This window comes from Pituophis catenifer, unplaced genomic scaffold (genome assembly GCF_029215685.1).
Source record: "Pituophis catenifer annectens isolate HBS135680 unplaced genomic scaffold, rPitCat1.0.hap2 SCAF_1, whole genome shotgun sequence".
Taxonomy (NCBI): domain Eukaryota; kingdom Metazoa; phylum Chordata; class Lepidosauria; order Squamata; family Colubridae; genus Pituophis; species Pituophis catenifer.
Genome location: NW_027256881.1, coordinates 161,354,200 through 161,381,213, shown reverse-complemented (window position 1 = coordinate 161,381,213; position 27,014 = coordinate 161,354,200). Strand labels below are relative to the sequence as shown.

The window sequence follows — 27,014 nt, the reverse complement described above, 5'->3', positions numbered from 1 at the left end:
TAAGACCCTGTGAGAAAATACAAGCCAGGAAGATAATTCCCTAAGATGGAGCTGGCGTACTTTTAAAGTGGTTTGGAGCAGAAGCAGCTGAGAAGGAAACCTGCTGGTTGGCTGGAGAGGTATGGATTCCCAGCTCTCAGGCAACATCCAGTTGAGTTTCAGTCATTACTTCAGACTTTTCTGTAGAGACTATATAGAGCCTGCAAGGAAAAGCAAAGAAAGAAAGGAAGGAAGGAAGGAAGGAAGGAAGGAAGGAAGGAAAGAAAGAAAGAAAGAAAGAAAGAAAGAAAGAAAGAAAGAAAGAAAGAAAGAAAGAAAGAAAGAAAGAAAGAAAGAAAGAAAATTTTTTTATATGGAATTCTTCTGGAGATGCTTGACAACAGATACATATACCTAATCTTAAAGGACAAATCTTGAATGTCCTGTCCATTCCTGTTACTTGAGGGCTCCTCATTCTTCAAAGACCCACTTTAGGATCAGGCCCTGAGGCCATTCATCACAGGTTACTGTATTGGCCTACATCTTACCCCAAAAGTTCTTGCTGAAATCTCTCCACCGCAGAGTGAAGATGAGCGAGAATGTTCAGCGAGAGAAAGACTTTTAAAGGAAACAAGCTCAGAGGGATTTCTCCGTAGCCACTTTCCTTCTTACGTCTTGTCTCCTTGGGCATTTTTCACAATCAACCTCCAGGACAGAAACCCCCTTATAATGAAGAAAAGAAGAAGGATAAGAGTTTCTTGTTTGTCTCTTGGGGATGGACTCCTTTTTTTCTCTTTGCCTCACACTCCTGCACGTGTCCATTGCGCATCAAATATTTCAGGCCACTTTTGGAAACCCCTACCTGGATTTCTTCAAGGAGTTTTTCTTCCGCAGTGGCCTAAGAGCCTCCGGATGACAACAGGCTGATTTGCAGTTGATGACCTGGTAAATAACAGGGTTGTACATGGCTGCCGATTTAGCAAGCAAAGTGGGCACCACCGAAACTTTTATGGGAACAGAATCTGGTTTTCCAAAAGCTGACCATACTGATACAACTGCATATGGGATCCAAGCAAATAGAAATCCTGCACAGATCAACATCGCCACCTAGTGAGAAGAAATGCATAACAGAGGACAAGACAACCAGAATAAGAGAAATAACAAGAGTTGGAAGGGACATTGGAGGTCTTCTAGTCCAACTCCTGCTCAAGCAAACCATGTCCATATAACAAAAAATAATTCACTTATCATATAGAAGGCATCGTATTATTGGAGACTGCTCTCAATTAGCAGAGCAAATTACCATAGAATTTATGACAAAGCGAAAACCTATTTGTGAAAATCTATTTCCATTTGGTATATCAAAGAGGTGCATGTGGCCTCTTAAAACCAGGGCAATCATTGGAAAACAAGAGTACACACTAGGATATATTCCCTCTGAGATAAATCCTATTTGATACAGCAGGAGTTATTCCTAAGAATACATATGGCTTCAGCCTAAAAAGATTATGAATGAAAGAAGGCAGAGAAATAAATTAAATCAATGCAATGAGAGTGAAACCACCTCAAATGAGATTAAAGTTGCAAGAGGTCTTTATGGTCTCTGTTGTTCTGGAAAGGGATGAAACCTGTGGATATAACAAAGGACTCATTGTTTTTCCTAACACATTTGTCCTGAATGAGAAAGAACCACATAAATCATTTTACCTGTGCTTAGTTTATGTGGTCTATCTGAAGTTTGGGGTAGAAGTATATTAAGAAATTATGCTTGCCGTTTCTGGGAGCCTGGCCATCATACAAAAAATATATCAACAGATACAATATAATGAAGAGTATCATTCAATAGATCAGGTTGTAATTAGTGGTAGCAATTCATTTTAAATATTTTCTTTTCTAAAATAAAATGAGGAAGAATAAGAAAAATAATAAATTTTAGCTGGGTAAGACTGCATTCACTTGAAGATAATTAGGATTCTCTATCTGACTGGATATTGGGGTTCTTTTGTGGGGGAGCAAATGTACTTTGTCCTGAAATATTTGCTTCTGTTTACACTAAAGAGCTGTAAGATTCCTATTGAATTAGTGTTTGAAGGAGCTGGTAAGTTCAGATGGAGCTATATCTAAAGCATGGGATCTGGTTAGCTGACTTCTTAGTAAATCAACCCACTAAAGCTTAGTGTGGAATGAAAAATTGCCAATTTTAAATGCTCCAGTTGAATAATAAACGTAATTTTTACTCAAAATTTGTTCATAGTTTAATATGTGAGAAACAGAATGAATGGGAGTATATTTTCCTGTCCCTTCCCTGCTGGAGGCCTCCCTTCTCCCTACAGAAAGTGCCTTTGACTCATTTTCAGGCATGTCTCCTCTGCCCTTCGCCTGCCACCACCCCTGGCCACAGACTGCCACAACCACCAGCTTTCATTGTAGCCTTTGAGGGATACTCCCATGGGAAGAAGAGATGAGCAATTCCTGTCACACATGCAGTATTACCAGTGTAGCTGAGCTGTACTCTTTAATTCGATTATGTTAAGTCCAAGTTCATCTATGCTAGTGCTTTATCCCAGTTCTGTTTCTCTGCCTTCTGCTTTACTTGTGCTGAATGTGAGCCCCTCTATATTTCTTCCCCCTTAGATTACTTGAATAACTTGTATTTTGCACTTTCTTTCTTCAATCAAGTTGCGTGTTACCCTTTACAGCAGGGGTCTCCAACCTTGGCAACTTTAAGCCTGGCGGACTTCAACTCCCAGAATTCCCCAGCCAGCAAATTCTGGGAGTTGAAGTCCTCCAGACTTAAAGTTGCCAAGGTTGGAGACCCCTGCTTTACAGTACTACTACTTTATTTTTCCAGAGAGAGAGAGATTTGGAAATAATGTTTTGCCTTATTTCCAGGGGTGAAATGCTCCCGGTTCGGACCAGCTCGGGCGAGTAGGTAGCGATGGCGGCGGGCAGTTCGGAGAACCGGTAGCAAAAATCCCTGCCCCCGTCCCCCATGTCCAGCTGAGCCCCGTGATCATCAGAGCCTTTTTTTCCTTTTAAATGGCTCTGACCAGCTAAGCTCTGACATCCCAGAGCTGCTAATCAGGCAACTCAGCTTGGATCGCCAGAGCCACGTAAAAGAAAAAAAGTTTCTTTTTTTCTCCTCCCCTCCCAGCCTCCAGCTTGCTTATATTATTATTATTATTATTATTATTATTATTATTATTATTATTATTATTATTATTATTATTATTATTATTATTGTATACCGCCCTTCTCCCGAAGGACTCGGGGCGGATAAAATACAGAAAATACAAAAATTAAAACAATATTAAAAACCAATTAAATTAATTTGGCCCATAGTTAAAACACCCCCATATTAAAAACCCATAATTTAGCAATTTAAAATTAAAACAATTTTAAAAATATGGTAAAAAATATGGTACCTTAGCTGCTGATCGCATGACGATCGCAGTCCATGCATCAGCAAGCAACTGGATTTCCCTGCCTGCAATCAAGCTCATTGGTGAGCAGCTCTTTCTGCCTACCTGCCTTCCTGCCTGCCTAGACTTGTGGACTTCAACTCCCAGCAAAGCTGGCTGAGGAATTCTGGGAGTTGAAGTCCACAAGTCTTAAAGTTGCCAAGGTTGGAGACCCTTGTTCTATTGGGTAAGTTTTTTCCCTTTAGGAGCTTTAAAAAAAATAGTTAATTGGGTTTTTTTTTAGTTGTTCTTTTTTTAGACCTAGCCATTTAAAGTTTTGGAAGTTTTAAATTTAGCTGCTTTTATATAAAAATAAAAATAAATTAAAATAAAATAATATTTGTGCAGCTTTCTGAGATTTAGTGTCTTTCTGTAGTGTTTCACTCTAACTACACAAATACACAAAATCTCACAAAGCTGTATGTGGAATTTTGTGTGTGTAAAGTGTGAAAGTTGGTTTTTTTGGGCTTTTTGTGGCTGTGTGAGATTCCTGCTTGTTGCAGGGGCCATTTTGGGTCTAGCACAGCTGGTTTTACATTGTGGGTGAGCCAGTTGTGTTGTGTTGTGTTGTGTTGTGTTGTGTTGTGTTGTGTTGTGTGTATGTAAAGTGTGAAAGTTGTTTTTTTGGGCTTTTTGTGGCTGTGTTAGGTTCCTGCTTGTTGTGGGGCCATTTTGAGTCTAGCACAGCTGCTTTTACATTGTGGGTGAGCCAGTTGTGTTGTGTTGTGTTTTGTAGGTTAAAAAAGGGCAAAGAAGTGACATTGACTTGGCCACGCCTACCCAGTCACCTTACCACCAAGCCATGCCCACTAATTAAGCCACGCCCACAGAACCGGTAGCAAAAAAATTTAGATTTCACCCCTGCTTATTTCTCCACTTTCTCTGTTACTCATGTTGAGGTTGGATAAGAATCTTCCTGCTACCTTTGTCATCCACGTCTTCTATCTCCTCCTTCCCAGCTACTGCTTTTACCATCTTCTCCCTTCCTTGGATTCTGGGTTCTTTTGGGATCTTTGGGAAGATGGAGTGACAGAGGCAGCCTCTGAGCAGGAAGCAGGTGGGTGCAGCTCCTGAGGCCAAACAAGGGAAGGGAAGCAAGAAAGGACCTTTTCCAGGAGCATTGAGGCCTGCTAGAGTTTAGTTTTTGAATTCAGCGGGGGAGGAAGCCCAACTCTGTTTGAGCTGACTGGAGGGAAATAGAGTTGCAGGCAGGGAATTTGTGATTTTTGTTTGGTAGTTGTGCTCCAATGTGTATTTATAGAGCTGTGTGCAATTCTTCTTCAACAGCATTCTTGAGAAAATGAAATATATATTTATAACTGCTGTAAGGACAGTTGGGAGCTAGTCCTGTATATTTCATGTCATTTCATTTTCTTTTCTCTTTTCTTCTTATTTACTTATCACTTTTTTTAATTTTGTTTTACTTTCCTTTCTTTAAAAAATTGTATTGATTTTATTCTGTAAAAAAATCTCTTTAATAAAAATTAATTTTTAAAAAAGCCTGCATTCATGTGTCAAAGCCATATATATAGTTATCAAACATTTTTTAACGTAATTTCAAACGAAGGCACATGTCCCATTTCACACTTCATCTCCTATCTCATCATTATATACTATACGCTATTGTGTGACACTACATTGTGCTGTAAATATGATGTATTTACACCACTGCAAATCAGCTTGAAGGAGGTTTAGTTTTCTATGACCAGCAGCTGGTGATGGTGCATTGAGGCTGGGGAGACTCTCAGGCTAATTGAATGTCATGCAATCAACTTCATGGTTTAAAACACTAAGAAGGAATTGACTTGTTTTTCCCCAAAGAAAAACTCTGCCAAAGAAAAACTCTGCTAGAAAAAAAAAATCTCTGACTAATGTTTGTTCCAAAACCTATTTTTAAGCCAGATTCTAGGTGAAAAGGCACAAAGACCTGACGTGAAAGGCTGGTAGTAGACAGGGGGATAAGAGGGTAGATTTGTCAAGATCAATTTATTTTCCCACTGGTTGCCCAAATATCCCTTTCTTTCTCATACACGGTTTTCTGTTGAGTCTTCCCCTCTATTCAGCCCATTCTTAAACAAATAAAATAAAACTTAGGGATTGTATGCACCTACCTTAGTTAGTTTTATTTCTATTTCATGGCTATCCTGAATCCTGCTGTCATAATGAGCTACATCCTTGCTGGATGACTTGACCTTTGCTATTATTTTAATATAGCAAAACACGATCACAGCAGTTGGGAATACAAGGCAGAAGAAAAGGATGTTGAGAATGAATGCCTGCCCTGCCACTGAACCTTGAGCCAGCCACCAGTCCAAGGTGCAGGATGTGCCGAAGGGCTCAGGAGCATAGTTCCCCAAGCCAGCAAAGGGAATCGTGGCCCAGAAAGCAGCATATGACCAGATAATCCCTAGGCAAATAAAAGCATGGTGTCTCTTCAACCAGATTCCTAGGAGAGAAAATTGAAGCTGTAATTGATTAAGTCTGGACATACAGGTATCCTCGACTTATGACCGCTCACTTAATGGCAGTTTGAAGTTATGGCAGACCTTCAAAATCTACTTATGACCCAGTCCCACAGATGCTGCAGTGCCCCTGTAGTTGTTCGCCCTTACAATCAACCACACGCATGAATGCATCCAGTTATGTTTTTTGTAAAACTACACACACACTAATGCTTCCTAGGAAAGGTTTTGGGAATGGCGTGTTTTGACTGAAAGATCAGGATTGTGCCACATTAGTACAATGCAGCATAATACTAATATGCTATGCCACATTGGTGCAAGTCTGAAAATCCCTCCCCCCAACTTTGCATGTAGCTGAGGTTGTTTAGAGCAGATTTTGAAGAGCAACACAGGAGGTATATGACATGTGTTGTTTTTCAACATTTTATCCAGGTCTAGGTGGTAAGCTACTCCTAGATGGTACTCAGGGCTGGATTTAGATGAAAAGAGGCCCTAGGCTATTCCACTTATGAGGCCCTTTCACCTATAGTGAAAGTGTAATTTTAATTTTGCTAACAATTTGAATGTAGGCCCCTCTTGATCTTGAGGCCCTAGGCTGAAGCCTAGTTAGCCTATAGGAAAATCCGGCCCTGATGGTACTCCATGTGTACCATCTTTTTTTTTTTTTTTTTTTAAACAAAACATAAAACAAATCCATCATCCATTACAAATGTAACAGTGTGTCAGACGGTTACAAATCTTTTATGCTTCATCTCCATATTCAAAATTTACTAATTATCTAATTTCTCATATTGTCAAACAAATCAACACCCTCATTTATCATTTATTTAACAATGGCTTTGTCGCTTCAAAAATTTTATTTTCAAATATTATATTCATTTCATATTTCATATTTCATTTCCATGTTTTATTATCTAGCCATTGATAAAATAAATCCCATATCTTGTAGTATTGTTTATCTTCTTGTTCTCTAATTTCAAATGTCAATTTACTCATTTCAGCACATTCTATGATTTTCTTAATAATTTCATCTTGCGTTGATATTTTCTCATTTTTCCAGTTTTTAGCAAACACAATTCCAGCAGTCGTTAAAACATTCACAATCAAATATCTCAATTCTTTATTGTATATTTCTGGCACAATCCTTAATAAAAAAATCTCTGGCTTAAAGTCTAGATGTTTTTTTGTCATTTTTTCCAACCATGTGTGAAGTTTAGTCCAGTATCTTTTAGCTTCTACACATGTCCACCACATATGGTAATATGAGCCCGATATCTGATGACATTTCCAACACTTCTCAGATTTGTTATTGAACATTCTCACTATTCTTGTCGGGGGTAGATGCCATGTGTACCATCTTTACACATTCCAAAACCACAGAGTTTTCCAGATGCCTATACAGACCACATTAGCCTTCTATCCAGATTGCATTAGGTAGCAAAATGGAGCAGTGTGTCCCTCACTCGTATGGCATAGTTCCAGAATTACGCTATGCTATTGAGCAACAAAGCCACCCATTCCAATGCTCTGGAAGGCTCCAGAGCTCTTCAAAAACTAAGTGAGGAGGAATGTATGAAGCTTGGTAGGTGGGAATCAGCCCTAAGGCCAGAAGGGACCTGGTAGAGAGTGGGAAAAGGTCTGAGGGGACCCAAGGAGTGGGAAGCAGAGCACAAGATGCCTCATGAGTTGAGAGAGGTCTCTCAACCTGCATGTTTGTTTAATGATTCATTGGGAAGAGCAGGTATGGGGTCATTAGGTGAGATGCTTCACTTAATGGCTGTCATGACCTATGACCATAATAGGTCAGCCCCATTATAGTCACATCTCAAGGACTACCATACTATGGACACCCACAGCTGTAATTATGTCTGCACATGCATATATATGCAGATGCATAGGACAGAAGAGAAGTAGTGAGTCAAAGAATGTCAAGGAATTCAAAGATGGACAATTTGTATTTGCAATCTAAATGAAAAAGTAGTAATTAAGGCCTGATAAATCACTCAAGAATGGATATATTTCAGACATTGTCTCACAGAGCTGACTGGGAACCCTGGAGTGCAAACTTCAACACATCTAGGGAAAAGTTGTATATAAGTTTCAACTTACCATAAGTTAAATAGCATATTTTGAAATACCGGTCCAGGCTGACTGCAGTCATGGTAATAAGACTTCCAACTCCAAAGAAGAAGCCAGTCCATCCATACCAGCGGCAGCCACTCCAACCAAAGATCCAACGGTGGGAGAAGAAGGCAATAATGCTAAATGGCTTTCCTGCCACTGTAAAAGAAAAAAAAATTAGAGGCAGGTAAAGGTCTGAAAGAGTAAAGAAAAATGTATGTAATCCCCTTCAAACAATATAAAAATTAAGAAAGGAAAGGAAAGGAAAGGAAAGGAAAGGAAAGGAAAGGAAAGGAAAGGAAAGGAAAGGAAAGGAGGGCAGGGCAGGGCAGGGCAGGGCAGGGCAGGGGGAGGGGAGGGGAGAGGGGAGAGGAAGGGAGGGAGGGAGGGAGGGAGGAAGGAAAGATCAAACTGAAGAGAGATAACAAATTTTATAAGATACTGGTAATGGCTTCCTTATTTAGTCAGAGTTCAAGGAAGGTTATAAGACTTCATGCTGGAAAATATTGCAGATATTTCTCAAAATCCAAGTTAACAGCCATAACATGTCTACAAAACATGTCAATTTCCAGATTTTCTGCATGTAAGTTGATGATTTCTTCAATAGGATTGACCACAATGAAGAAGTGGTTAAAAAGCCTTTTCCTGATCAGTGGTAAATTTCAGCTTTCAAAGTTGAGAGAAATTGCTGAGATCGAGATGTTGAACTGTTGTACCTTTTTCAGCTTCTTCCAATTAATTCCATTCATAACTGAAAGGTGGGAAAACATTACTTTTGACCTTCGCATATACAAATTAAAGTGAAGGCTGTCTTAGAAAGTAATGAATACTATGACATGATAGTGGAATGGCAGATTTGCCTCAGCCAATGTTTTGCAGGTCATAAACGATCTATGATACCAACAATGCTACCAAAGTATTGTTTCTTCTGAGATATATCTGATGTTTATATATCCAACAGAGCTGTTTTAGAATGTATCACACAACAGAAGTAAAACAACAACAACATGCTATATAGATTTGAATTCAACATTTGAAAAGTCACTGGATTGGAATGGATCAGGTCAGACTGAGATAAGCAATAGTGAGCAAAAATGATATTATTTCCACTCAAGGGTGCTCTTATCATACATATACCCTAAAACCTGCTCCTGAAAGCAGGGATTTCCAGAGCAAACAACTGGAGTGTTATGAGGGAGAACAACAATGGAAAATCTGATTCCATCAGTAGAAGTGCTTCTGCTAAACACTGAACATATCCTTGCATAAGTCTGTTTTCCCTTAAATGTTTCTTTTCTTGTAGTATTAATGATATCAGCAACATTTCAACACATCTATGCAAAGACTTTGCATGCTTCATAACTTTCAAGCTAATTCCTCATATATCATTTAATATACAAAATGGAGGGACTATATATTTAATCACTTTTATTGAAATTAAAGAAAGCTAAGATTTTTCTTTGACTATATAAAAGAGTCATTCATGACTACATAAATAAATTTGTTACTAGCTGCAAATAATTGTGTTTAGAAAATAATTGCTATAATTAACTATTTTTCTCACTTTATTTTATGAAGTCTTTATTATCAAATTAGCAGAGCATTCCAATTTTTTTAATTCATCACATTTAATTCATCATTAATTTATTAAATGTAAGGTTCAATTGACTAAATGATCAATACATCTGAAGAAAGAATAAAGATAAATTTTATTGTATAGTATTATTTAGATTTTTTAAAACGATCATTCACATGTTGTTATATTCTGTAACAGCATTCCCTATTCTGGTGCCAGCTGTGTTAATCCATAATTTCTAAAATTCCCAGCTAAGCCTTGAGTATATCCATTACATTGGAGGACACCAGATTGATGAAAACTGATTGATATATAATGCATTCAACTGCAATACTGCCTTTACTAAACTCCAGATTATTATTTAAAATATGCATTGTTTCAATTATTATTTTCCATGCTGATTGGCATTAATCATCAGAAATTTTAAAAAATGATGGTGATATTTTATTTATAATTACTATAGGCCTAAGTCGCTTACAGTACCCAAAAATTTCATTTTCAGCTGAGCTAAAGTGGAATTACCTGAAATCCCCAAGTCACAGACTGCTAGATTTACCGTCATGATCTCTGCTGGCTTGAGCTTCCTTTTCCGTTGTATAGACATATAAATAACATATCCGTTGCCTAAAGTGGATAGGATCCCTACAGTAAAGTAAAATTTGACAACAAGAGTGCTATCAGAGTAGAGAGAGAAGACATCTTGCCAGAAATGAATGTTTAGTTTAAAACATGAAGATCTTAAAAGAGATAAACAGGATTAAAAGATCTGGAGAACAAGAATGCTCTACAGCAGGGGTGTCAAACTCATGTGACGGCGGCATCATGTGACGTATTGGGACTTTTCCCCCCTTCGCTAAACTGGGTGTGGGCATGGCTAGCGTGCGATGCATCCGGCCTGCAGGCCGGGAGTTTGACAGTGCTGCTCTACAGCAAACCCAGGAACCTTTTTCTCCTTCTGAAAAGCTACATTTCTTTGTAACCAAAGTTTTGGGAATACAATATTCTATCACTGTCTTTCATGCATACCTCCTCTATACATTCATTTCCTTTCTCTCCCTCACACAGAATAAATGATGCATATCTCTCTTTCTCCCTCCCTCTCTCTCTCACACACACATCCCTCTCCTCAGTATTCTAGGGTGGGTGGGGGAATCACATTTTTGAATAAAGGTAAACGTACAATGACAATAATTTGTCAGGTCACATTTTCTTGTGACCTTCCCCTTCTAAAGAAAGAAACCCTTCTAAAGTCTTCTAAAAAGTTTTCGATGGAACCTTTATTTAAAAATATAACAGGCATCATCTTTTTGGAATTGCATCCAAAACACAACAAAGCCCTAACAATTACATTATTAAAGATGAACTTGCTTTTTAAAAAATCTCCATCAGTCCTCTTTTTCAAATTCTCTCTCATTTGTAAAGTAGACTACCCCAGGATGCAGCTGCTGGCATAAACATATTCACATGTTCTTTCTTATATTTTATTTATAATTTTTGTATCTCTCCTTTCCTCCAGAAGCGGAATACAGTTAGAGTCAAACATTATTCTCACTCTTGACTATCTATTTCCATGATGAAATACATAGGCAAGTAGTTCAAAAAATTCAGGCAATAGAAGGGGAACAGCTCTATGGAGGGGAACAAATTTCTGAACTAAGGAAAGATGTGTGACAATTACAGGGAATCTTTACCAAAGAAGCAAAATGCCTTTGAGCTCATGATCCCCCAAGAATTTGTTTTACTGTGCTAGAATGAGCTAGAGGAGAGAACTGTAGATCTGTAAAAATTATAAAAACTTACTTAATTCAATTTCAAGGATGCCTGACTTCTTAATGACTCTAGGCTGCTTACAATTGAAAGATGACCCCCCCCAATCAATTGGAAAACTACACACAACTGAGAAAAAAACAAAGGAACTGTGAGGACCTCACAACCATTCTATTCCAACCTTTTTTAAAATGATGTTCTGAATGATGGGAGTTATTTGATGCCATTCTACAGGGCTGATGAGACACACTTCCTGGGTCTTGCAAGATGAGCCTCTTTCATTGATGAGGCTTGGAAAGCATCCCCATGCCATGAAAGCCTTTATAGAATTAGAATAGTTCCTAGAAGCTGACTAGTAAACAGCACAGCTCATGAAACAGTGCAACAGACCTATTGCTACTCATGCCACAGGATTGTGAACAGCTATATACCATTCCAAAGAATCTTCAGGGACAGCCCCATGTAGAATGCATTACAGTAATCCAATCTTGGCAAGTTATGACATACACTATCACAGTTCCTGATGCATCTTGAGTAAAAAACAAAAATCAATATTTTACAATAGTCCTCCCAAAGATATAGTATTTTTTTCCTCTTTGTATAGGCTTCTATATAATATGTGTATACATGTGTGTCTATGTATGCATGATGCGCATTAGTTAGAAATCACATTGCATGTGGAGCAAATTTTCTTTTTTCCATGAGAAATGTCCATGGAACCCCTGTTCAGGTGGCAATGGAGAGGTTCCTTTCTTGTTGAAGTACAGATAATACTTGACTTACAACAATTCATTTAGTGACCATTAGAAGCTTCAACAGCATTTTAAAAAGTGACTTATGACCATTTTTCACATTTATGACTGTGGCAGCATCCCCATCGTGGTCAAAATTTGGGCACATGGCAACTGGCATGTTTTTATGATAGTTGCATTGTCCCAGGGTCTTATGATCACCATCTGTAACCTTCCCAGCTGACCTCCAATAAGCAAAGACAGTGGTGGGATCCAGATTCACTTAATGACTGCACAACCCACTTAACAATTGCTTTGCTTAGCAACAGAAATTTTGATCTCAATTGTGGTCATAACTACTTATAGTATAGGTCCTATACAATACAATGCAATACCTAGACATTCTGCATTTCTCCTTTTTGGAGCCTCTAGTTTGGCTGCTGAAATTAATTGGGACTAGTTGGTGGGAATAGCTCATTGGAATCCAGCAAACATAATTTCTCCAAAAGCACAATCTTTCTTTCAATTTGTTTCAATGTTCTGCTTTTTTGAGAAATTCCTACTCTATGGATTGCACAGAAAGGAAAAGCCTTATCACATCAGCAGGATGAAAAAAAGAGCTATGGCTGGCCAAATTTTCTTCTATTTTGACTAAAAGAGAGATGAGTAAGAATGTAGAAAAATTATTCCACCAGTTCCTCTGATAACTTTGCTCCTAGAAGAATCTATGGCTGGAAAAATGCTAGCTAACGAGCCAAATTTGATTAACATTCATCCTCTCCCTAAAAAACATCCCTAGATTTTGATCTCTCTCTCTCTTCTCTCTTCTCTCTTCTCTCTTCTCTCTTCTCTCTTCTCTCTTCTCTCTTCTCTCTTCTCTCTCCCTCCCTCCCTCCCTCCCTCCCCCTTGACATATCTGCCTCAGCCCCAAGCAATTGGTAGCAAGATTTCTAATTTTGGCCAATAGTTTCTGAGAGGATGAAATAATCGAACATGACACATCACAGAACTCTTTTAAAAGGCAATTCTATCCTCCCTGATGACTGAGTACAATTCAAATAGTACTGCTTTATGGGTTATGGTATACAAGGAATCTAACAATCTAACTATTACTGTATAAAATTCAAAATTAAATCAACAGTAGCAGAGTCTTATCACAAAACACATCTACATACATTTCAACAACTCCTACCAGAACAATAGCTAAAACAGAACAATCTTACCTATTATTAATAAATAAATTCCAGCTATTATGTCAGCTTCCTTTGCAAGTTTTGATGCAAAAGGGTCTCCATCTGGCTGGTGGTGAGGAAGATTAATATCTTGGGATGAAGCATTTTGCCTTGAGTACATTCCAGTCATATTGAAACTGATAACAAAGAAATAAAGGTTACTGAATCACATTTATCTAAACAGGAAAAGAGAAAACAAATGATTCAAATAATATACAATAATGGAATAAAGTAAAAAAAAATCTGGCTTAACTATGCTTCCATTATGATTTTGCAATGCATGGAAAATAATATAATTTTAGTTTATGGCCATGAATCTATGATCCACCTGTGTGTTACAGCAAAGAGACTATTTGCATTAAAAATTTGAATGCAGATTACTAATTAAACATTACATGTTATATTCAAAGTCCCTTTATCAAGATCAAAAAATAATGGTTCCACATTACCCTTACACCTTATTATATTCCTAAATTTGCTGATAATATCGTACCAAGAATAATTTTGCCACATTAACTTTAAAATAAGATGTTTTATTTAAATTAGCACTTCTGAGGTATACCTATGATTTTGGGGGATTAAAGATTGGACCATTACTATTACCGTAGTGTAACATTAAGGACAAATGAATAACAAAACCACAAGTCTCTCTCCTGAAGAGCATATGGTTTGCATTGATGTTGGATGGACACAACTCTGGAAAACTCTGCAAAGGGAGGGGAGGAATGGAAAGGCATTCCTGCTGAACAGTGGATATGAGGAAGACAAGGTGGTCTTCTTAACGTGCCCAGTTTTGGTTGATAATTAGACATTTAGAAATTGCTATTATATATCTCAAGAACTAGCAACCAACAATAAGGCATGTATAGAAGGACTAGAATGGAATTTTACAAGTGGGCAAGAAAGCAGGTGCCAATGCTATCACTCTTGTTTCAAATACACATGCAGTGCTACATTCAGGTGGTTAGTCAGCAGAATGGAAACAAATCTCGACTACAACCAAGAAAAGGACTAGCATTGTATTCCTCACGCATTCCTATCCTGTGTCTAGTCAACAAACTGCAGATTCTGCAGGTAATTGAGTCCAACAGGCAACTGCAATTGAAAGCTGACTTTGATACAAACTATCCATTATAGAGGAAAAGGTAAAACCTGTTGCTCCTCTCTTAAATAAAAAGATTAGAGCATTATTATGACTTACACTTTAGAACTGTGTTCCCAAACAGTGTAAGATTTGGTACCACTTACAGCTGGATTGAAAAATCACCTACGAATCATAGAATTATAGGCTCAAAAGGACCTTGGAGGTCTTCTAGCATAACCCCCTGCCCAAGGCAGGAGTTCTTATTCCATCCCGGACAAATGGTTGCCCAGTCTCTTCTTGAAAAACTCCAGCGATGGAACACTCATAACTCCAGAGACTGAGCTGTTTCATTGATTATTTTTTCTCACTGTCAGGAAATTTCTCCTTAGTTCTAGGCTGGATCTCTCTCTGATGAGCTTCCACCCATTACTTCTTGTCCTGGTTTTAGGTGCTTTGAAAAATAAATTGACAGCCCTGTGACAGCCCTTCAAGAATTGGAAGATAGCTATCATGTCATCCCCAGCATTTTCTTCTTTAGGTTAAACATAGTTTAGTACCAAGGAAAAATTCTGCTATTCACTGCCAAGGTATTAAACCCGATTTACTTTATAGTTAATATAGCTAATATTGCTTATTCTTCTAGTCTGAACGGGATCCAGCAATTAATATGTATTTAGCAATTTTCACACTTGTGATTTACTTTTAGTCCTATCTGTCAAATTCTGTACCAAACTGAATTCTGGAGTAATACATGTTAGCAAGCTTGTGAAATATCTTCCTTCAATGAAGAATTCATTTAACAAGCCAAATATTCCCCAAATAATAAGGCTTAAAAAAGAATTCAATCACACAGTAGCCAAAATCCATATATACTTCCACAGAAAGTCCATGTATTAATAATCATCCAATATTTTCTTAATGATAAAAGCAAGAATCTAAATGTACCTTAGATCTGGAGCTCTGCACGCCACTTTCCTACTAAGCTCTGCCTTTGATCTCCAGGTTAGAATGAATTCTTCCAGTCTTGATTATATCCAGGAAAGAATTCTTTGCCATTGAATGTGCCGACAGGTCCAGCAGTTGAAATACCTGATCTTAAGGCTTCTTCAGATACATCCTGCCATTTTCACTCTGCTATTTGCCTCATCCCTCTCCTCACTCTCTCCTTCTTCTGGAGTTGCTTGAGATCCTGGTAGTTGATTTATGGATTATCTCCGAGAGCAGCTGAAAATCAGATCTGCCAGATCTCTGAAGAGCCAATTACATCTTCCAGAAGGGACAGTAAGAGTGCACCTGCTGGGCATCAAGCACATTGGGCAAAATTCATTTCAGTCCTAGAGTTTGCCAGCTACAAGTCCTTTTATAAGGATTGAATGTATAGCTTTCAAAAAAAAAAATCAATGGTACATTAGTTTTATAGATTAAAAAACTCCATATATAAAGACCAATGGCCACTTGTGCAGCTAGCTTCTAATCAGCTGAACAACTGATGCAACTTTAACAAAACTACATGGCTGTTAAATCAAATCCAAATGCCAGTTTAATCTGTCATCTGCTTGGAATATTAACTTTTATTTCCCAGGGGATGAAACTACTATTCCCACAGGAACGTACTGGCAACTGGCACGCAAAGGTTCTGTCAGAGATGAAAAAGGCTAAATGCTTGTAGCGGATGAATGAATCCTCTCACCTTTTAAAGCTAGAGGCAGAGCTTGGAAGCAGTGCTGATAGAGTATTAGACACTGATTTACAGGAGGAAGATCTTGCCTTGTTTGGCATTTTCTGGTCCTCCCTGGTAACATATTGTGAAATGTTAGTGGTTTCCCTGGCCTCTGAATGGTGGATGGATTCTTTGGGGTTGCTTAATGCTGGGGAGGGAGATTTTCTTTTCCAAGTCCTAAAAATAGCCTAGGACAAATTTTATTCCAAAAGCAAAGAGCAAACAATTACTGAATTGTACTAGTTTTGGAAAATAATCCTGCTTCAATGCTTAGTGCTAATTGTAGAATGAATGCTTCATCCTGATGTGCATACTCTGAAGCAATGATATCCCAAGAGGTGAGATGGGAAAAGGGAGAAAGCCTGTCCACGGGATTTTTTAAATTGAGGTGAGATGGTAGAACAAGAAGAAAAACTGCCTTCTGGAAGACTAGCAGAATCAGGGCTGTCCCTATCCAGGGGAAAGGCCATTCCACAAGGCCTTTCATCATAATAGAAAAGGGATGCTTCCTAAGGCCCATCAAATGTTATGGCTTCTCCAATGGGATCTGGACCTAATTTGTTTATAGAGAGAGGAAAGTCCTCCAAGACTAGAGGATTTTGCAGGGCTATTACAGAGCACCTTATAACAACACATTTGAGCCAGAAAATCAGATGTTGCTCCTCAGACCAATACAGATTATCAAGGTCCAAGCAGTATGTGTCAGGTTTCCAAGTAACACCCCCAACCAAATAAGACTCTGAGGCCAGCAGTTCCTCAAAGTTCCATTTTATTAGAGATGTCATATTGGCACATCTGAGAAAACCCAAATCTGAAAGCCCCCCAGGTTTTCCCTAGCCAAAGGAAAGTCAAAGTCCTTTCCCTTGCACCCACAAATCCTTCACATGGTCCACTCAATCTACCGTCCCAACTGGAGATATGTCCCAGTCACGTCTCTCCAGGTGCAGGCTGAATATCCTTGACTCCCAGAGAAAAGAATGTTATTTTGGCTATCTATCTCTCCATGCAACACCTCTCCCAGTTTCTCACAGCAGGCCTATGCACTAAATGGCAGCCCTGAAGTTCCAAAGAGAAAGATGGCCTCCAGGGCTGACAGAATGGAAGTGTTGTTATCTCATTAAAGAAAAGGTAGAACAGCTGAATTATGACATAGAGTTCCAAGGATCCAGACTGACTGAAGCCTGGCTTGTGAATACCCTGAAGCCCTTGTATTCAGTGGTGCTTAATACCAGCAGTAGACACCCATTGGGGATTTTGCCGTGGATTGGAATAGAAAATATTGTCATTGGTTCTTGCCTTGATACTCAAGCAGTAGTGCAAGTATGCTAAGCTATTCATAGAAAATATTAATCTTGGCTTAGGAACTGGCTATCATTGAGACTGTTTGCTCCGGGCAATATCTCTGCCTGTCCGGCAGGACTGGTCAGAGATTGAAGTGCAGATGATCCCCTAGCAAGCAGTTTATATGTGAGTTTACTTTCAAGTCACATTCAGATGAAATTATTAAAACTGTTCTGATGTATTGTTTTAACCACTACTATAAAAGTGGAGTTCTCAGCATCAGCTACAACTGAAGTGGCCTGTATGCCTAAGAAATAAATAAATCTGGTCATCTCCATTATAGACATGGAGTACACGAAGGAAGGACTACTCAGCAGCCCCATAGCTACACAAGTGTTTAAAAAGAAAACTGAGGAGATGCAGAAAGTGGGAGTGAACTGACCCTCTAGGAGTGCATGGATCTACCCAGACATCCTGGTTGCTATGCTTGACGAGTGGGGCAGAATAGTTTTCTCCATGGTCTATTGAGAAGGAAATCAGAGCCAGGCTAGCTGTTTATTCATCCCACTGCTGATATGATGGAGCAGCTAAGACAGCCAGATACTGTATTTCTACATGGACTCCACAAAAAGATAATGGAAAGGGCCCTCGGTAGGAAAAAAAAAAAAGAAAAGAAAAGAAATCAGCTGCTGTCATGCATCACAAGTTACCTTCATCTCCAGAATGTTTTCACAACTTTAAAAGACTGGCAAATGGATTTTAATGACTTTCTTGTGTTATATAAATAAGGTGTGGTTATCTTTTCAACCATCCGAGAACAGTATCTGGAACACTTAATGCTGGTGGTCCAGTGCATTAGGGAAACCAAACTCATTATTAAGGCCAAGAAATGACAAACTGCCCTAAATCAAATCAACTATTTGATTGAGGTGGGACAGAAAGTGGGCTGCGCTGGGGAGGGGTGTATTTTATTTCTGGAAGCCTGGGATGGCTACCCAGGAATGCCCCATTTCTATAAGGAAAAAAAACTATGTGCCATTGTTTGGGGAATTATCCAGTTATTCCCGGAGGTTTGTGCCCAAGGAGAGTCAAATTGTAACATCTCTGTCACACCTAATCCACATGAAGAAACCCAAGCGGGTGATGCGGTAGTTTTTCTCTTGTGTTTTGCCATAGACATTGTTGTTTTGCGGTATGGAGAACAACAGTCTGCATGTCTGAAAAAAGAAAGAAAAAAAGGGGTTCAAATCCATATAGTGATGCAACTATATGGACTAATATCATGACAAAACCAGAATTATTTCTACTAAGTTTTATGGACAAGGGATTAGAAAAGAAATATGGAAAATTTTATTGTATATGGTAATGAGATTATTGTATGCAAAAAAGTTGAAAAAGCAATGAGATGCCTACAGTTAGAAGATTAGATTATAAAATTAACTAGACTTGCAGAAATGCTGGAGCTGACAAGTTTCAGCAGAGAGAAAAATGACAGTTTTTTTTTTTTTTTTTGAAAGGCTGGAAAACCTGTAAGTACTTTTTGTTGAAAGAAGGAAAAACAAATTGATGATTTGGGGACTTGGGAATTAAAAAGACCTGAAGAGGTTTGGGAAAAGTTTTAAGATGGTAATTACTCAACAGAAAGAAGGGCAAAAGGAATAATTGGATGCTTTTTTAAAAAAATTCTCTATTGTTTATATCTTTATAGTTCTTTATATATAAATTCAAGTCTTTAATAAATTGTCCAAACTTACATGTACAACTTTAAATATTATAATCCTTCTCTCTGAAATTTATGCATATTAACCAAAAATGTGACAATAACAAGGCAAGCCATATTATGTCCTCTCTATCATTTTACATTTTCATCATAACGAACACAACTAACATTTTCAAAACATTCTCTAGGCATCTGGTAAACATGAAACAATTTTTTGGCTGAATTAGTCTCAATTAAAGATTATCAGAAACATACTTATAATCTTTAAACTCTTCATCATTATTTCATTAATGACTAGATTTCTGTGATTAAAGCACAATAACCACAATTTAAGTAATGTTCATAGCAAGATATTAACTTTTTGTGTGCTTATTAAGGCAATTAATTAATCATGAAATAAGATTATCAAAGTGAATATATCTTATAATTTTGTAGAAGCACACTTAGCAAATTAAGAACAAATTTATAGACGTTTTAATATATCCAGTAGACTTTGAATTCTCCTTTTCTCTTTCTCTTAGAGCTCTATTTTTTTAAAAAAAGCTAAGGCATGTGACAAATGAAATTTAAGACAGTTATAGTAGAGAAATAGTTCCTATTTTTTTTCTTATCTGCAAACTGAGAATTAGATTTTTTTAAAAAAAAAAATTGTAGGAAGTTAGCACCCACCCCCCTCCTAGAAAAATGAAATATTCTAGGAAATATTAAAAAGGCAGAATATTATACCTCCCTGGATGGCAGGAAGTAGACTCTGTCTTAATAGCTCCCATACTTTCAATAGCCCACAGCAGATGTCAGCTCTTAAGAGATAAAGAGATAGCTAAGTCTATTCATAAGCATATGCCCTCACCCAAGATCCAACAAAGGTAAGATTAATAGGATATTGGATAAGTCATAATAGGAATTGCCCCAAACACTCTTCATTACATCATCACCCAGCAAGATTCAACCAGGCCTGGGACTCAAAAGACAGCCTACAAAGTTACCCCTGCATGGCCCCATGGGAGTCTGACACGTAGGGTTGCCAGGTGTCCACTATTTGAGCGGACAGTCCACTTTTTTCACATTATGTTCACTATTTTTTTTCACAAAATAATGGACATTTTTTTTTATTCAAATGCTTTATGATGAAATGGTACGTAATCTAAAGCTGTACAGTCTAAGAGAATAAGGATAGGAGAATCGCGTTTTGTCTTTTTTTTTCATGTTAGAATGAGACAAAGATCGAATGCTCGATGTAATAATCACATTTTACACAACAGCGCAAAAAATGCATTAAAGCAGTTATCTTTTGTTATCGAAAATGTAGTGCTGAAGGTTTTTGCTGAATTTTCAAATTCTGCGAAGAAACGAGAAGAGTTAAAATCATTTTTTCAGTTTTGTGAGTCAGAATTCGATGAAGTTTTGCGCCATGTTCCAACACGTTGGTTAAGTTTGTTTAAAGCGGTCGAAAGACTTCTTTTAAACTGGATACCTCTAAAATCGTATTTTATTTCTCTTGGATCTGATGAGTGCCATAAGGTTATCTGGAACCTTATTTCGGATCAGGAAAATGAACTCGCAAAGGACGATGAACCAACAATTTCAGAATTGTATTTATATTTCACGCACTTCTTCATGTCAATAATGCAAGACACCCTACTGAAGCTGGAAAGCAAGAAAATTCTTGCATGTGATCTTCACATTATCATGTGTAAGCTGCGTGATTCTTTGCAAAAAAAAATAAAATACGATGAGCAGTTTTTTGGAATGAAAGTTTTATTTGCCTTACGTAAAAAACATTTGCCTGAGAATGCCGTGCAAAAGTTCAAGAAAGAAGCCATCAATGTGTATCAAAGAGCCATTGGGTACCTAGAAAAGTGGTATAATTTCACCGATTCAGTATATGAGACGCTAAGTTGTTTCAATCTAATTGATCGCAATAATCCTCCAACTTTAGAAGAAATGACGAACATCTGATTATTATCACCATGGCGAGAAGAACTTCCACCCAACGCTCTCTTCGATGAAATTTCTGCCTTAGAAGAAGTTTATATTCATCTGCAGGGCGATTCATCCCTTGATAAGTGGACGTACTTTTTCAAGAAAGAGCCAGCTCTGAGTTTACTGAAACTGTTCCAGTATTGTGAATCAATTCCGGTATCAAATGCAAACATTGAACGAATTTTCAGTGTCATGGGAAATTTGTGGACTGACAAACGTAACCGGCTGCTCGTATCAGTTCGAAGTGAACTTTGTATATTTTTTAATATTTCTCAACGTTGTACTGAAATTAAAGAATTATTCCTTAAACACAAAGAATTGATCAAAGCTGCGCAGTCAAATAAAAAATACACACGACAGCAAAGTAAAATGTAATTTAATATTTTACATATTATTATATTTGATGTTTTGAATTTTAAGTAAAGTTTTGAAGTGATTATTTTAATACGTGTTAAAATGTTTGTAAGAAAATATATAATTTAATTGTAATTTTTTTTTTATTTTTTTACTACTTAACACACACACACCCCGCTTGTCTGCTATTTTTTTGGAAGCAGACCTGGCAACCCTATCTGACAGCCAACCAGAATACAAGCTCAAATTCAAAGCCCAACAGAGGGTATAAATCTCTCTCTCTCTCACCCATGTGCTTTTTTGCCCCGGACCTCAAAACCACATGGTCCTGTCCACCATTAAGCCATCTTTTCAAGCCGTCTCCATGTTTCCAGTGTCTTTCTCCCCACTTGGAACTGAACCCAGATGGACATTTCTTCCAACAAAATGTACAATATGCAAGGATAGGATTTTCTGTTCAACTGGTATTATATTTTCTAACTAGAGAGCATCTGTTATATAGTATTTTCTAACCCCAACAATATCAATTAGGAAGGATGCATATTTTCCCATTGCCTCTTGCAAAACAAGAAGTACTTCACACAAAATTCTCCAGTCGGATTTTCAAATTCTCTGGGGCCAATGCATACTGTCATGAGAGAAAAAAGTGCACTGAAGTGAAATGACAGTTTGCATTACATTTGCACCTTCCAAAGTGATCTGGAATAAATAAAGAATGTGAGAATGCAAAGAGACTGTTGACTTTCCAACTGCTTTATCAAAGTCAGAGTGCAACTCAAACTTTTAACTGAGCATCTAAATGAGAATAATAATATAAAGGGATATATAAAATTGTCAAATAAGAGAAATTAAATGATTTGTAATCTTGGATTTGAGATTAATCACAAAAGAATCTTAACCGATCGACACACTTTCTGTGATTGTATTGAATGATGGTTGTTTTTATGTTTTGTTATGGTTAAAAATGAAAAAAAAATTAAAAAAAAACCTTTTAACTGAGCACCATTAATTTTGCATGTATTTTTACTAAAGAGGAGAGGAGAAAAGCTTGTACATATTTTTAGCTTTAAGAGAATTGTCTTTGTATACTGAGACACTTCACATTTTAACACCTATTGCTTGCATTAGTAAAGTGCAAACTAAATTTACGCAAGAAGAAATCTGTGGACAACTGTATTAATCATTTAACCCTCTCCCTAAATAGCCCATCCCTCCTTTGCTTCTGTAATTCTGATTCTTGTTGCTTAATTCTCAAAAACCGCTAATGTGCAACAGCTTAGATAATACATTTGATTATTAAAACTGCTGACTGAGAGTATACTGAGAGAGTATATAGTATATAGAGTATACTCTATATACTCTCTATTGCAGAGAGTATCTGCAATACTCTCTGAATCCCTAATGGATAAATGTGCTCTTTAACATACAAAGAAACATTGGAAGTGCATCACAATCCATATGCTGTATTTACAGAAGACAATTGCTCCTGGGTCATCTCTAAAGCAGATAGATGGGATTGCTTTAGCTTTGCAGAATGGGAACGCTGTTTAAAAGGAGCAGCTATTGAAACATTGCTTTATTGTGGAAAGCAGAAAAATCTTTGGAACTTATGTATTAAATCTTGTTTTTTCAAACATTTTTAAATTCTTTATTGTTAAACAGGCTAATTTTATTTACTTATTTCTAAGATTTCTGCACTGCTCAGTTGTACACTGGTTCTGAGAGGCAGAGAAGCAGGACAGAATAATACCAGCTGCTGCTCTCCATTTCTCCTGCCCCACTACAGACTATCAGCCTCTCCTCTAAGGAAGGCAACTTCTCTTTTCTTCCCCTTTTCCTTCTCATCTCCTCGTTGCTTCATTGCTTTCTTCTGTTTAAGATAAACCCCCTCTCCTTTTTTCCTTTTTTTTTTGCAGTTTCTGCTGGAAGGGGATGGAGGGATGGAGGTGACAGCTCCTGTAACTTGAGCAGCCCCTTGCTTTGAGGGGAGGAGGAAAAGGCCACAACAGCAAAGGTGTCAGGTATGCTTCCTTCAATATCCAGGAAAGAAAACCCCAAACTCAATCATTTTAAAGAGATTAGCACTTTTACTGAATATGAAATGATCGCAACCCAGATAAAGCTGGAAGTGAGCAAAACACGCGAAATAGCATCTACTAAGCTTCTCCCCCCCACCCCCCGTGTCCATTGACCCTCATCCAATCCAAGGTCTCCCAAAGGTCAGGTGGCATCACGTCTGGCAGCGTCATTCATCAGGAATGTAGGACAGTTGGTCAGCCGGCCCCTTTGGAGATTCACTTTCGTTTCTTGGGAAGACACCTCCTACAATGGAAAAACACCTCCTGCTCCCTTCCCCCCCTTCGCCCCCTTTACTAGTCCCTCCCCCCATTTCTTATGGCAGCTGAAGCAGGCAAAGCTGAGGCTGACATTCGGCCCCTCTTGCAGAAGAGACGTTATTCCTAAATAAGAGGAAGGAAAAAAGAGAGAGACAGAATATATACAATAATTATGGTTTATCTGGGTATTTGGTATAGAATTGCTGTATTTTCTTGGGAGCTCGGACATCCCGTTTATTCACCCATTCAGCCTGAGACAAAGGGAAATGTTTCCAGGCTATCAGATATTGGACTTTACCATGGTGTTTCCTAGAGTCCAAGATTTCCTTAACTTCAAAATGTTGCTCCCCCTCTATGAGAATGGGAATTGGAGGGGTGCTTTGATCAGCCCTTAGGGGAGACGAGTGTTCAGGTTTTAATAAACTAACATGAAATACAGGATGTATACGTCTCAATGTTTTTGGCAATTCCAATTCAACTGTTACTGGATTAATCAGTCTAATCACACGAAATGGTCCTACATACTTAGGGCCCAGCTTTTTTGACTTCTGGGTAGTCTGTAAATATTTAGTAGATAAATAGACTTTATCACCCACTTTATAAATGTGAGCTGGGGACCTTTTCTTATCGGCTTGCGCCTTATGGGTCCGGTGTGTCTCATCTAATGCCTTCCGAGTCACTGCCCATGTACTCTTTAATTGTTCAATCCAATCCATCAAGGAGGGATTCTGGGGATCATCTTGTGGTAGCTCGGGAATGGGTACGAAGTCCTGGCCCGATGTGACCTTAAAAGGAGTGAATCCAGTGCTACTGTATATGGAATTATTATATGCCACTTCTGCAAATGGCAACAAGTCTACCCAATTGTCTTGCTGGTAATTTACGTAACACCTCAGGTATTGTTCTAGAATCCCATTGGTTCTTTCACAGGCCACATTTGTCTGAGGGTGGTGACTGGAACTCAGCCCCTGGGCGGAGCCTATCAACTTCAAAAACTCTTTCCAGAAACTGGAAGTAAATTGCACACCCCTGTCAGAAATTATTCTTTTTGGAGATCCATGTAGTTGGTAAATCTGCCGAATAAACAGTTTTGCAAGGGTTTTTGCTGAAGGGATCTTTGAGCAAGGGATGAAATGTACTTGTTTGGAAAACAAATCAGTTACTACCCAAATGACAGTGCAGCCTTCACTCTCTGGTAAGTCCACAATAAAATCCATAGATATTTCCTTCCATGGGGCATTCGGTCTGGCCACACCTTGCAGTAATCCAGGGGGTTTTCCTGGAGGTCTTTTAGCCGAGGCACATACTGGACAGCTAGCCACATATGCCTCTATGTCCTTTTTAAGTGCAGGCCACCAAAATTGCCTCTTAACAAGATGTAGAGTATTGACAAATGCAAAGTGTCCTGCGGCCTTGGCATCATGAGCATATTTCAATACGGTTGCTCTTAATGTGGTCGGAACAGACAATTTCGATCCAACCCAAGCTAGTCCGTCACGAAGTGTGCATTCATTCGAGTGGTTCTTAAACCGCTCGTCAGTTTTTAGCGCTTCTCGCAATTTTTCGAGTAAATCCCCCGAGAGTTCTGGTTCGAGTTTTCCCTGTGCTCTGGTAGTGACAGGTATTGCCAATTGTGTCGAGGGGATCATAGGTTGAACCACCTCCTTCTTGATGCTGTTGTACTGCAGCAATCTGGAAAGTGCATCCGCCATGAAGTTCTTTCCACCAGGAAGGTAACGTAGGGTGAAATTGAAACGATTGAAATGTTGGGCCCAACGAGCCTGTTTTGGTGATAGTTTGCGTGGTGTTTTTAATGCCTCTAAATTCTTGTGATCAGTCCACACTTCGAAAGGGTGTTTCGCCCCTTCTAAAAATTTAGGAATCTCCGTAGTCACTAAGATCCTCTTCAAAAGAATGGTCCTTGTTCCCCCGACTACCTTGCCTGTAGTCAGACTTTTTAACCCAGAAGTACTTGAACTAGAGTAGGATCTTTAGGGCCTATCCTGGGTGATAATGCAGCAATTTGCAATTACTTGTTCGTAAATGGAGGATTCAGTTGACTCCTGCTGCTGAGACAACTGTGTAAAAGAGCATTCTCTCTCTCTTCATGGGGATCATGTTAATGACATTATTCAAGACTGAGGAAAGGGGTAATTGGGTCAAGCACTTTCAGAATCCCTGCTTTAACCCATCTATTCACCCAGAAATAGTTGCCCAACTAATCAGTGTCCCCATTCTTCCTAGTTTACTCTCTAAGACAAAGGTGTCAAACTCAAGGCCTGTGGGGTGCTTAGATCTGGCCTACGGGGCCACCCTGGAAACAGTAAAGGTCCAGCCCGGAGTGCCTCTGCTAGCAAAAATGGAGCTTGGGAGGGCCGCACTAGGATCCCTCCAGCCATGCCCAGGCCACCAGAGGTGCCCCCGACATGAGTGATGTTGAGCTGGCCACGCCCACCCTGACCACACACACCCTGCCCCCCCCAGGTCAAACACAACCCTGATGTGGCCCTCAATGAAATCGAGTTTGACACCCCTGCTCTAAGAAATAAGATATGGAAGTAATCCACCACTAGCTACGCTGTGTGGTAATCAGCATGAAGTGTGTTAAAAAAGTTATTTCTTTCCCACTCAGTAGAGGATTTTAAAGTATTTTTTCTTCTTCAAAATGAGTAAGAAAAACTGTGTAAAAATGGTCATTGAGCACAAATGGGTTGGATCAAACCCTGAAAGTCTAGAAAGACACTGTAGGGAAATGCCATTCAATACGGTACAGTGTTTGCGTCTAAAAGATGCTCCAGACAAGTTCTTATAGGCTGCAGATGAAGTGAATTCTATTTGATATAAAAATAGCAGGATTGCCGGTCTCGGTGTCTGGTAAGAATTTTTTGATACCTGAATAGTTTTATATTTGAAATAGCTTTTTAATATAGCTTAGTTGATTTTGGAGTTTTGCCCCTATAGAAATGCTTCCATTCCTACACAGCAGTTAAACTATTCTTGCAAAACTAACAAAAGTTCTCTGGAAATCTATGCTCTATTTTTCTTCTGGTCCTTGTGACTGAGAAGTTGACTTTCCATGAGACCAGTGATAACTGGACTGCTAATGCAGAGTCCCAGTCCATATTTTAACATTCCAATATCTCAATAGGAAAAGGAAAGATTGAATTTTGACTGGGATTAAAGTTTAAATTGGGTCTATGAAAAGAG

At 38.4% G+C, this 27,014-nt stretch overlaps 1 protein-coding gene across 1 annotated transcript; it reads right to left on the bottom strand.

Moving 5' to 3' along the window:
• Positions 1-136: 136 nt before the first annotated feature.
• Positions 137-13,459, bottom strand: OPN5 (opsin 5). Its single transcript, XM_070956725.1, has 6 exons — positions 13,321-13,459; positions 10,122-10,241; positions 8,012-8,182; positions 5,552-5,886; positions 842-1,086; positions 137-200 (listed from the first exon to the last, which is right to left on the bottom strand). Exons 1-6 carry the CDS (start codon positions 13,457-13,459, stop codon positions 137-139), a joined length of 1,074 nt encoding a protein of 357 aa, XP_070812826.1.
• Positions 13,460-27,014: the final 13,555 nt, after the last annotated feature.

Excerpts from the sequence above, each read along its gene's own strand:
- OPN5 (XM_070956725.1), bottom strand. The coding sequence starts at position 13,459 with ATGACTGGAATGTACTCAAGGCAAAATGCTTCATCCCAAGATATTAAT. Across the intron at positions 10,242-13,320 it reads AATTTATTTATTAATAATAG|GGATCCTATCCACTTTAGGC; the intron begins GTAAGATTGTTC and ends ACTTTACTGTAG. Across the intron at positions 5,887-8,011 it reads AATATGCTATTTAACTTATG|GAATCTGGTTGAAGAGACAC; the intron begins GTAAGTTGAAAC and ends TTTCTCTCCTAG.